Raw genomic sequence first — 12371 nt, 5'->3', positions numbered from 1 at the left:
TGCTGAGTCCACTCCTCTACACGCTCTTCACCTACGATTGCGTGGCCTCCCAGAACAACACCAGCATCATTAAATTTGCGGATGACACTACAGTCATCGGACTGATCACTGGTGGTGTTGAAACATCATACAGAAGAGAGGTGGCGGACCTCATAGCTTGGTGTCGTGATAACAATCTCCTTCTCAATACAGATAAGACTAAAGAGATGATCATCGACCCAAGAACAAGGGAAAAGGAGCCACATAGACCCCTGTTTATTGATGAGACTGAGGTGGAGAGGGTGGAAACCTTCAAGTTCCTTGGCACACACATCAGCGAGGACCTCACCTGGTCTCACAACACCCAACAAATTCTGAAGAAGTCCCAAAGGAGACTGTACTTCCTGAGAAGACTGAGGAAATTTGGCATGTCCACCACAATCCTGAGTTGCTTCTACAGATGCACCATCGAAAGTGTCCTTACCGCCTCCATCACTGTTTGGTACGGTAACTGTACAACACGTGATAGGAAGGCACTCCAGCGGGTGATCAAGACCTCACAGAACATTGTTGGGGCAGCCCTCCCCTCACTGCAAGACATTTATACATCTAGAGTCCTACGCAGAACACACAACCTCATCAAGGACAGCACACATCCACAACACTCATTATTCACACTCCTACCGTCAGGCAGACGCTACAGGAGTTTGAAGTCCAGGACCACAAGGCTGGCAAACAGCTTTTACCCACAGGCCATCAGGCTTCTCAATGAAGCACTCAGACACGCCACACGCAACACACACTCATAGCACTTTATTTATTTATTTATTTATTTGTATTATTTACTTGCATTAATGTCTCTTCTGTTGTTGTTGCTTAATTTCTTGGTATTTATGTATATGTGTTTATGTTTCTTATGTTCTTATTCTTTCTTGTGTTTTTCTTTCTTTTCCTTGGGAGAATGAACAGAATAAGATTTTCATTGCATGGTATAACTGCTGTTTTACCATGCACATGACAATAAAACTCTCTTGAATCTTGAATCTTGAATCTTGAATCTTCTATGGGTTTTATTCCTGCTAAACATGTGGAAATATGACAAAAAAACATGAAAGGAATGAAATTCAATTGACGAATATTGAGCAACAGGGAAGACAATTCCCAACTACGGCGCGATGTGCTGACAAAGAGGACGTACTGTATGTTGGATCCAGTGATGTCAAAGTCAATGTGCCTCACATCTTGGAAGTGCTGCAGGTCAGTTACTCTCCGGTTGGACAGCAGCTTGGCAGGGAAGGGACACCACTGGGAGGGAGCGGGCTGTTGTGCCGGAATTCTCTGACAGTCCTCCGTCTTGTCTTCCACACCGTCCAGAAAATGAAACGTGTACGTCGGGGGAAGGCTGGTGAGAAATCAGTCCGACGCAAATTAAAAAATAATTTAAAAAAAAACAGACAATTGGATTTGATGTGTTGAATGGAGGGGATACTCACGCCTCATCTTCCCTCAACGGGGTCACGTCTGCAAAGCACGGGTGCAGCGCAGCCAAGCTTTGCCAAAACGATGTCAGCCACACATCAATCACAGCATCAGGCCTGATTTACAAAAAGAATCGTTATTGTAACTCACTGGCATAAAGACAAAGAAGGCAGAGAGTCATCATAGCCTATAAGAAGCCATTTGTGTTTAGTAAAAAGAAGAAGAGATTTGTGATCTTTTAATTCAGGGGTCACCAACGTTTAGGCCTGTCACGGTAACAAATTGTGCTACAAATTTTCGGCGATAATCGATTTAATCGGAAAAAAATTTTTGAGACCATTTTTTCAATCAGTCATGAGGTGTAATTCACATTTGAACCACTAGATGGTACTCAAGTATAGTGTACAATACACCTGTGTGAGACATTAGCTTGACACAGACGTTGCCTGCATGTATGTTTTTGCAATGTAGCCAGCGACACTGTTTGTGAGAGCGCACCATTCTGCACTGTTTTGTTTATATTTGCCAACCAAACGCGTTACTGTGGGCACGAAGGCGCCGCTGTCCGAGGCACCTACATCGGTAGGTTTGTTTTCCCAGTTGAGAAAACTGTCTGTGTCGGTCGTCGGTGTTCATGCGCTCACCGCGTTCATTCTGTTTAAAACCGAAATGTTCCCACATTGTGGATGTCGGCTGTGGCGTTCGCCTCAAAAACCATCGCTTCCGCACCTTGCTAATGTTAGCGTATGCTAGGACACCCCAATATTTCCAGTTATTTATTGAAATTCAAGTCGTTCAATTCCAATGAATAGCTTGAAAGGTACATTAGTGATCACATGCCAGTGGTTAAAAGAAAAGGTAAGGTTACCCAAAACTGACAAATAATGTACATTTGAGGATTATACAAAACGGCCTGTTTCAGGAACCACAAAACGGGTCAACAATTTAAAGCTGTTCTGCAGAAATGGAGGCTGATCAAGCCTTGCCAGTTGGTGCAACTCATTCCTACAGGTCTTCCAAGTTCTGGGGTACGTCCTCTGTCTGCATAAAGACAGTGCTCCGTACACACTGTGGTCCTATGCCCTTGTGAACAGCACTGTGCTGGAGAAAGTCATTTGTTGCTACAAAAATTGCAAGAAAAAAGGGAATTAACAATGGAAGAGAGATGGACCATCTTAACACTTAAAAATGTGGGTTTTTCTTTTTGGGGTGTTCTTTATGACGGGTAGTGTATGTCAAGAAAAACACTGCATCTCATCTTTGTGATATAGATGACAAAGCATATTATTAGTGTTCTTTTTTTTAATTTTCCAAATACTTTCACATTCCTCTTAAATAATCTTCTCCATTTTCTTTTCATAATATTCTGACTTTATTCTCATGATATTATCGCTTTATTCCCATAAGATTAGAACTTTTTCCCCAAACCTACTCTTCCAAAAATGACAACTTTGTTTTGTGTTTTTCATATTATGCCTTTTAAAAAAAAATAATTAAAAAAAATCTTTAATATTTTAACTCCATGCTACTAAAATGACATTATTCTTCCTCATAATATTACAAGTTTGTTCTGAAATATAAGACCCCAATAGTCACTTTTACACTCCTTTTATCTTTGCTTACATCACACTGCGCAGGCTACGGGATCACTGCAGGGACACAATAGATGGCCATGGCTTTAATCATCAGTAAGCTAAAAAGCTAACTAATTAGCCTCCAATTTATTTATTTTTTAAACTTAAGAAATGCTTTAAAACAGAGTGAGGAAGAATGACTAAAAAGCCAAAAACTTACCACTTCCACACAGAATGGGAGGATAACTTTATTTCACTCCGTCATGTCAAACATGCCATGGCTGACTACATGCTTTGTTAAGGAGATGCAGTCTGTCACGTTACAATAATGGAACCTTACTGATGCCTAGTGGCCATAATACTACATATACCTTTGTGTTTCAATACGTTTTGACTAATAGCACCATAGTCAACCACAATATTGTGAAAAACCACAATAGAGCGAGGGACCGATCATCAAACCGCAATGACTGTCTTGCCATAATATTTTGACTTTATTCTGTTAACATTATACATTTTCCGCAACAGACTTTTCGAACTATTACATCTTTATTTGTTGTTTTGTTTGTTTTTTATAATATTATCTTATTGATGACAGATTTATTTTTATTATGTATTACTTTTATGACTGTTGTTATTATACAGTTTCAACTTTAAATTGAAATACATTTCAATACAACAACACCCTATTACATGCTCTCGTCATATTGTTCATTACATTGTCTGTATTTCCTATTTCCTTTATTTCCTGTCCTTGTTCACAAAGCATCCCATAATACACTCACTGTTGTACTCACCCCAGGTCATGCTGGTCATCAGCGAGGCCGACAGGCAGCAGCACCGTGGCGCCCAGCTGCACGAGGCGCTTATGGAGCTTCTTAGCCACAAAATTGAACCTCCACACAAAGACAGGGGATACTTGATAGAGAGAGAGCGTGTGTGTGTGTGTGTGTGTGTGTGTGTGTGTGTGCGAAAGTGCATTGTGAAAAACAGCAGCCGAGACTTACTTCGGGTAAGACGAGTCCCCCAGGCCCAGTACGGCACAGTCCAGCCGACACAGAGACCCAACCGGCAAAGTTTTCTTAAAGAGAAACCTCCAGAAATTCTTTGGAAACAGAAACATGAGCAGGGTTGAACTCTGATTATTAATGAAAATATGTTTGAAAAAACGCGATAGCGTGAAGCCACGAAATTCGAACCGTGATATGGCGAGGGATGACTGCACATTCATTTCGCCACAAATACATTTGGAATGGCACGAACAGATTAGTCGACACCTGTTCATAAACACTTTATAACAGGACTGTCTGCCAATGTAGCTTGTTTCCAAGTCCGTACAGCAGAAGGCACATCACTGTGCTTCTTAACACTGGTTGGCTGGCATTGCACTGCATTTGCTTACAGCGTGACAATACGCACCCAAAATGAGCTGAAAAATGAAACGCACATGCATCATGGTCAATTATGCTTGTTAGACAACAACGTCATCTAGCACTCCCACCACAAATAGATTTCAGTCCTGTGGGAAGGTGCGGAGGCATAGCAGTACTGAACCTCTCAGAGAGGGCAGCAATGAGTCAGCAAGAAGGAGAACTGGCTAGGACAGAACACATGGAGACTCATTCCATATGAATTTTACCTTCATGTTGTCGGGGGGGTCTCCTTGCCCCGTGGTTGAGCAGACAAACACAACCAGAGACTCTGAGATCAAGTTGGCCTGTCACATGAGAAGACATACATTCACAATGGCATCAACGCTAGTAGGATGAAACCCCCACTTGGTCTATAATTGTAAAACAAAACCCACCACATTGTAGTCATCCAGAGGCAATGCCCGCACTTGCAGTTGTCTTCTCAGCGCCTGCCTCAAAATCCTCTGCGCTGTGTCCTGGGCTGTCCCGGTCTGGCTCCCATACAGGATGAGCAAAGCAGGGATTGACATTGCGCCTGAAAGAGACAAATAGTAATATGTTGACGACAGGGTTTCCCATATATTTATTTGTGGCTGTCTGACACAAATAATATGGAGCTCCACAGAAGGATTTGATATTTGAGACAGTCACATTATAATAGGACAGTTTGAATGGTTCGTCATTAAAACCCCATCCAGTAGACGGCATCGTAACTTTGCTCTTCCATTTTGCAAGCGATAGCAAACAGGTAGCTTGCCAACAGACAGAACGACAGTCTTACTCAACAGTTTGAACCAAAAACTAAATAAACACTAACAGGTAAGTGAACACACAACAACGAGCTACTTTTCTATGTGGGTACCGACGAATAAGCACTCACAGCAAATACGTAACTTTATTTTACATCATTTACCAAGCGCCCGAAAGGCATGCTGGATACTCCAGCAGCAAATCGAGATATTAGATGTGCAATGATGTGGACATTATCTCTAAACTTACATGGAGCCCAGGACACATCATGAATGTTTTTTTTTTTTTTTTTTTTTAAATCACCCACACGTGTTATAAGGCATTACAAACTTCCTGAATTTAATAATATACTACGTATATACATGTTCTGTAACAATGTTACAGCATTTGTAAAGGCAGTGCAATTATACAATGCTTGATTGTGCAAGTGTCCTTCCTGTTACTGTTGCAACTTTCCAGCCTGCTGTCTAAAAAGAAGGCTTACTATGTATCATTTAATCGTCTAGGTATAAACACAATTGGTTGTGGCACAAGGAAGAGTAATGTTCTTGAAATGTAAGACGTTTCTCCCTTCTGACCATGGCATGACTTTTGCTATAGCGACTAAGCAGGCTAGCAACTGCATGAATAACAGTGCACGTTCACATATTTATTCTCCCTCATTATTATTATTACCATTAATATATAAAGCATTCAAGATTACCACTTACAGTTCCTGTCACCATCAACAATGACGACAATGTCTTAAAACGCAGGTAAACTACTTGTCGGCGACGCTCAGACGTCTTCCATCGGGACATGTTCGTCACACTTTACGGCAATCCTTTACGGCCAATCGCACCGTGATTGGCCAGTGAACTGACGGCACGTTCAAAGATCAAGAAAAAAATCAGACGTTTTGAGATTTTACTTTCTACAACAGCTTGATATGTACAGTATTCTACTTTGCGGGATTTCTATTTTTTTATTTTTTCTAATGTGTGTACTTTGCTATTTGTGTTACATTACTATATTTTCAAAAGAAAATATACTTTCACTCCTATACGTTTCCGACGAGCATCGTCGCTAGTCATTACTGTTCCCTTCGCTTAGGCTGCCAATGGCTGCTAGGAGTACTATGACGCCACGCACCAGTCCATCCAAAGAAGAAGAAAAAGAATGTGTTGATTGGTTCTTTGTGTAAAACAGCATAAACAGGAAGTGACGGCTGGGTCACATGCTACACGGACAACGGCAGCATCTTTACTCAGGTCATTTTCTTGGAAGGTATCTTTACTTTTACTTAATTATGGCTCTCGGCTACTTTAAACAAGAAAATAGTCACACATTAGTCATCCCGATGATAAAACATAAAATACTAAAAATACATTTTCTTAATTCTGTCTGTGCAAATATCTTTTAATCCAATATTATTTAAAGAAAAAAAAAGCTAATATATATGTTTCAATTATACCAAATATACCGAAACCCCAAGTTAAACAGAGTAAACATTGTATGTACCACACTATATACTGTATTTATTTTATATAATTGGTTTTCCAGTGTTTATTTCATTTTTACATTACATTTGTTTACTTGCATGTATACTTAGGTATAATGATTACAGTGCAAACCACGCAGCCTTTGTTGTTTATAAGAAAACTCCACAAGCCATCTTCATATTTTATTTATGTTACGCATCAGCGTCAACTTCTCCAAATGTATATTTCAGTATACATTTCCCATGCAACATTAATATTTACATTGATCACACATTGAGTACAAGAAGGTGACGTGTGTTTTGTATTACACCGAAATATCATGTGTTGTGTATGTAAGAGCACTTAGAAATGCATGAGTGGTGGCCACAAACAGGTGTTGTTAGTTAAACAGAGTATACAGTAAATACACAGATACAGCATAGTGGTCAAAGAAAACAAATGGAGAAGGCTGGTGGGTCACGCAATTCTCCACCACAGTTGGTGAAAGGACTTAAATTTTCTTCAGGAGGACAATATAATATATAATATACTGTAACACGCTTAAGCACTTAACAGCCGTAAGCTTAAAAGCCATCGTAAGGTCTCAGTTTTATTTCCAAATGTGTATGATGGTTAGTTAATAATATAAATATTCACTCTGACATTCATTTCCAGCAATAGCAGACAACAGAAGTACACACAGTTCATGTCTATAAGTTACCTTTTCCAAATAGAATTATACGATTCACCATTACACACTAATAATCGTGTATAAATAAGTCCCAAATTGAGCACGTTTAGAAAAGCCAACTGGCACCCATTTTTATCTGCTTACCGAGGGTTGGGTTGCCAGGGTTATCAACCTAAGCAGGGAAGCCCAGACTTCCCTCTCCCCGGCTACTTCGTCCAGCTCGGATCAAGAGGCGTTCCCAGGCCAGTTGAGACACACAGTCTCTCCAGCGTGTCCTGGGTCTTCCCCGAGGCCTCCTAGGAGTCGGATGTGCCCTGAAGACCTCCAAAGGGAGGCGTCCTGGAGGCATCGTGAGCAGATGTGCGAGCCACCTCATCTGGCTCCTCTTAATGTGGAGGAGCAGCGGCTGTACTCCGAGTTTCACCCGGATGACAGAGCTCCTTACCCTCTCTCTAAGACAGTCCAGCTACCAAATGAAGGAAACTCATTTCGGCCGACTGTACCTGCGATCTTGTGCTTTCGGTTATTACCCAAAGCTCATGACTATCGGTGAGGGTCGGAACATAGATCCACTGGTAAAGTGAGAGCTTTGACTTTTGGCTCGGCTCCCTCTTCACCGCAACGGACAAATGCAGAGTCCACATCACTGCAGACGCCGCACAATGTTGCGATCCATCCTTCCCTCACTGGTGAACAAGACCCCAAGGTGCTTAAACTCCTCCACTTGGGGCAGGTTCTCATCCCCGACCTTATACGGGCGAGACCCATGAACTCCGACCACGGCCCGATGAAGGCTGCTGGACCACAGAGAGACCCAATCCTGCAGCCACCAAACCGGATCCCCTCAACTGGCCTGGTTGCACTTACAAATTTTGTCCACAAAGGGTATGAACAGAATCGGTGACGACGGGGTCCGATCCTCACTGAAAACAAGACCGCCTTATTGCCAGCAATGTGGACCAAGCTCTGACACCGGTCATACAGGGAGCATCCGATACCCCATACTCCCAGGGCAACCCCGACAGGACCCCTCCAGGAACAATGCCTTTACCAACTCCACAAAAAACATGCAAACTGGTTGGGCAAACTCCCATGCTACCTCAAGGACCCTGCAGAGAGTGTAGAGCTGGACCACAGCTCCACAACCCTGGAAAGTCAACTTGAAATATGACATTCCCTTATTGTCGCATAAGAGTGAAATGTACATGGATGCCCCTAAGAATGTGAACAAAGGTAAAAAATACAAAAACAAGTCCATTTCAAACATGATAGAGTGATGTCATTTCAAAACTAGTTTAAATACTGAAATTTTCATGAATGAAACAAAACGAGCTATAGAGTGCTGCTCAATGAATTTGCATAATTGCAGTGAACCCGTTTATATCGACACACTGTCCCTGTGGACCAACTCATCAAATCCTGGTCCAGTACCTGCTTAAGTTGACACCAACACACTAAAATAACACCGTTGTTTCTATGAAAAATGTGTTGTAGTATTATTAATTTCATGGTTATCGCTTAAGCGAGAGTTACATCCCGACGTACGTGTTAACACGCGCACTGGCCCCTCAATTTTTGGGAAATTTGTTGGCCGAGGTAAGCACGTAGAGGAAGTAGGGTATCAGAGGGGTTGCAAGTGTGCTATGCTTATGAAGCAAGTGAGTCGTGACACCCACGTGCTTGCCGCTTGCCAAATTGGTAGCTTTTAGGTTGCGGCGTGCAACTCGTGTGTGCTAGGTGCGCTTCATGGAAGGCTGACGTACGTGTGTGGGCGTCATTCCACAAAGGTCGGGAGAACCAGAGTATGAGGAGTGGAGGAATCGCCCGCTGCGGGAGGAGCCGCTGCTGTGGCCGGGAAATGTATATTTAAACTTGTGACACGCAAGGGTCACGCACTCCTCCGCTGCCTTGCCCTTGCGACCCGGCAGCATGCAAGGTTTTTCTGTGTGCAAGCAGAAAATTATTTGCATCCCGATTTTCTTCCTACGGGCTTTGGGGCGGGCCAAGTGCGTGTCTCTTGCGATTTTACCCATTTTTGCACGATGCCAGCACGTACGTCAGGATGTAACTCCACCTTAAGCAGCGTGACTACCGTCTAGTTCAGGGGTCAGCAACCTTTAGCATCAGAAGAGCCATTTTGCCTCTTCTTAAAAAAATAGCAAAATATTCCACAGCTTATAAACTTATCAAAGTTGTCATATTTTTAAAAAATGTTACCTGTTACAACAAGAAAATTCAACAAACAAAAGTGCAGCGTGCATGTGTAGGCCTACTCTGAAATCATTCATTTTTTTTTTTTTTTTTTTTTTTTTTTTTTTTTCTGAAATCATTCAATCGTAACCACTTTAACATAAAAGCTCATCAGAGTTCACATTTCTGCATGTGGGTGTTTTCTCGATAGCGTTTATGCCTGCGCTGAGTTGTCTTGTCATCAATAACCATTCTATTGATCCTATCCTTGACTGTCTTTCCATATGGGAGGCATTCTTTCATTTTCTGAATCAGACTTCAGACTCAACTTCAAACTCCCTCACCTTTTTTCCTCTGCAGTGAGACTCGCTGCATACACTAGCCTACCTCCCCTTCCCTTGCTCATCCAATCAGCAGCCAAGAACGCAGTCTAGCTCCATTCACAGACTTGCAGTGAGTCCAATATTTCACATTCTTTTCGAAAATGCATATTAACCCTACTTCAGTGCTTAAAAAAAAAAATCACTGAGCTCAGCAAAGGGAGTCGCAACAAGTAGGCTGAACAGCCGCATGCAGCTCCGGTTGCCGCAGGCTGCCGACCCCTGGTCTAGTTACACAGCATGAAAACGTGCACACAGTCACTTCCTGTTCAGTGCAAAATTTCATTGTTTTATATTGTTAGCCACTGGAAGAAAGATGTGCGCAAGCTTTGTCGTCGTTGTGAAGAAATAGAGTGAAATTACCATAGCAGCTGTTAGATAAGAGCAGGGGTGCCCAAAGTGCGACCCGAAGGCCATTTGCGGTCGGCGGCTGTTTTTTTATTGGCCTGCTGCACATTGCAAAAACACAATTCAAATTTTTTAAATGAAAAAAACTGCAAAAATGTAAAAACCAGCAGTAATTTTACAAGAATAACTTTGGAATATCATGAAGAAAAATAGCATCATTTAGTAGTATAACTTTGAAATATTAAAGAAAAAATATATATGTAATTTTTAGAGTCATAATATTATGAACAAAACAAAAAGTTGTCATTTTTGAAAAATTAGGTTGGGGAAAAAGTTATATTATGAGACTAAAGTCATAAAATCATGAGAAGAACATTTCCAAGAAGTAAGTTGAAATAGTTTTAAAAATTTTTAAAAAGCAGCAGAAATGGGAAAAACATCTGCAATTTTACAAAAAATAAGGTAAAAAAATATTAAGAGAAAAAAGTCATATTCCAACGATAAAAGTCGCAATTTTACAAACATAAACTTGTAATATTATCAGACAGAAATAATGAATGTCAATTCAGTAACAGAGTTGAATATTAAAGAAAAATTTTATTTGTTTAAAGTCGCAATATGAGAAACAAACAAAACAAAATAAAGCCGTCATTTTGGGAAAATTAGGTTGGAGAAAAAGTTAATATTATGGAATAATATTAATAATAATAGCATTATTAATAATAAATAATATTACAAATAATTAATTCTAATATTAATACATAATATTAAGTAATATTATCGAAATTAAGTCAAATATTACAAAAAGGAAATTTACGCAATATTGTTTAAGAAGAAAGTTGGAATATTTGGAAAATTTAAATAGCAACAGCAAAAACGGGGGAAAAACAAAGACTGTCAAAAAACAAAAAACAAAGAGAAAAGACTGAAGTTCATTACGCTTTTTCACCTGCATCACAAAACCGAGATGCCGTTTATCAAAATGGCCTTTGTATCCTTTCATTTTACTATGTGGCCCTATTTGGAAAAGAGGGTAATAATAATAACCACATAATATGAAAACACATGAATCTAAATCCAAATATGCACAAATGGAGGAAAACCAAGCCCACAAACTAAAATCCTTTATTCTCTCCATTCTCCTTACGTCTATGGATAATGTCACAAATAAATGTGCAAGGAACGGATAGTTTTGCTTATGTTGACAACCGCTAATGAGTAAGTGTGTCGTCGACATAAACGGGTTCCACTGTATATATTAGAACATGGTTTTTGGTTAATGCAGGAGAGATGATCAGCATTTTTGCAAAGCACATCTACACAGCAGCATGGTAATCATGCAGGAATAAGAGTGGCGCGTGTGGTTTCTAGCTACGGTATATGCGTATGCGCTGGGATGAGTTGCTCCGACACAGGGGGCAGTTCTGCACGGCGTCGCTACAGACCTGACAGCAGCAGACATGGCCGCATGGCAGAAAGATGACCTGGGCCTGGAGAGGAAAAAATACAATATCTCATTTGTCCTGCATTGTAAAGTTGTGGTCAGACGTTTCCATACATTCATCATTCATTTTGCTTTTTTTGTTGCTTGATTTCAACCACAGTGCAACGGTAAATGCAACTGCTTTCCAGTCGGCACCGGATTGATTCCCAGCCGGTGCCGCTGCATGCAAATCTGGACATATAATGTACAGTACACAAACAGTATACAAGTATTATACATTGTTTAATTTAATTAAGGATGAATTAATAAAATGAACTATTAATGAATATATATATTCACAAGGACCCGGATAAACGGAGGAAAATGGAATGGAATAATATATTATATGTAATAATAAAAAATAATAAATATAACCAAAACATAATATTACAATAATGAATAATATATAACATAAGCAATGCTAAATCATAATCTAATCATAAATATATAGTTATATATAATACATGCATTAAATATAATTTCTGTAATTCATTATAATGACTAATTAAAAATAATTGCAACTAAATAATTGTAAAAATGTAACTAAAACACATACATACTATAAATAATTACACAATAAAACATATTAGATATGATAATAAATAAATTACATTAAAAAGAGATA

At 40.1% G+C, this 12371-nt stretch overlaps 2 protein-coding genes across 4 annotated transcripts in view; both read right to left on the bottom strand.

Moving 5' to 3' along the window:
- The window catches only part of ndor1 (NADPH dependent diflavin oxidoreductase 1), a 50825-nt gene extending 44815 nt beyond the window's left edge, over window positions 1-6010 (bottom strand). For both annotated transcript variants that reach the window (XR_008566492.1, XM_054756716.1), the window contains exons 1-7: window positions 5905-6010; window positions 4840-4979; window positions 4672-4749; window positions 4040-4137; window positions 3830-3928; window positions 1473-1574; window positions 1178-1381 (exon numbers count right to left, since the gene is read on the bottom strand). Coding sequence is in view for 1 of the 2 variants with exons in the window: in XM_054756716.1 (XP_054612691.1) it covers window positions 1178-1381; window positions 1473-1574; window positions 3830-3928; window positions 4040-4137; window positions 4672-4749; window positions 4840-4974 (716 nt within the window). In the remaining variant the exon portion in view is untranslated. The remainder of the gene's footprint in view (window positions 1-1177; window positions 1382-1472; window positions 1575-3829; window positions 3929-4039; window positions 4138-4671; window positions 4750-4839; window positions 4980-5904) is intronic.
- Window positions 6011-6715: 705 nt separating this feature from the next.
- lrsam1 (leucine rich repeat and sterile alpha motif containing 1) overlaps window positions 6716-12371 on the bottom strand; it is a 39379-nt gene continuing 33723 nt past the window's right edge. Inside the window, exon 25 of one of the 2 annotated variants that reach the window (XM_054757313.1) lies at window positions 6716-11753. In XM_054757313.1, the coding sequence (XP_054613288.1) occupies window positions 11631-11753 (123 nt within the window). In that variant the 3' untranslated portion in view covers window positions 6716-11630. The remainder of the gene's footprint in view (window positions 11754-12371) is intronic. The other variant, XM_054757314.1, reaches the window with a different exon arrangement.

This window comes from Dunckerocampus dactyliophorus, chromosome 17 (genome assembly GCF_027744805.1).
Source record: "Dunckerocampus dactyliophorus isolate RoL2022-P2 chromosome 17, RoL_Ddac_1.1, whole genome shotgun sequence".
Classification (NCBI taxonomy): Eukaryota; Metazoa; Chordata; class Actinopteri; order Syngnathiformes; family Syngnathidae; genus Dunckerocampus; species Dunckerocampus dactyliophorus.
The sequence above is the reverse complement of the archived record's forward strand: the minus strand, read 5'-3'. Positions and strand labels throughout refer to the sequence as shown.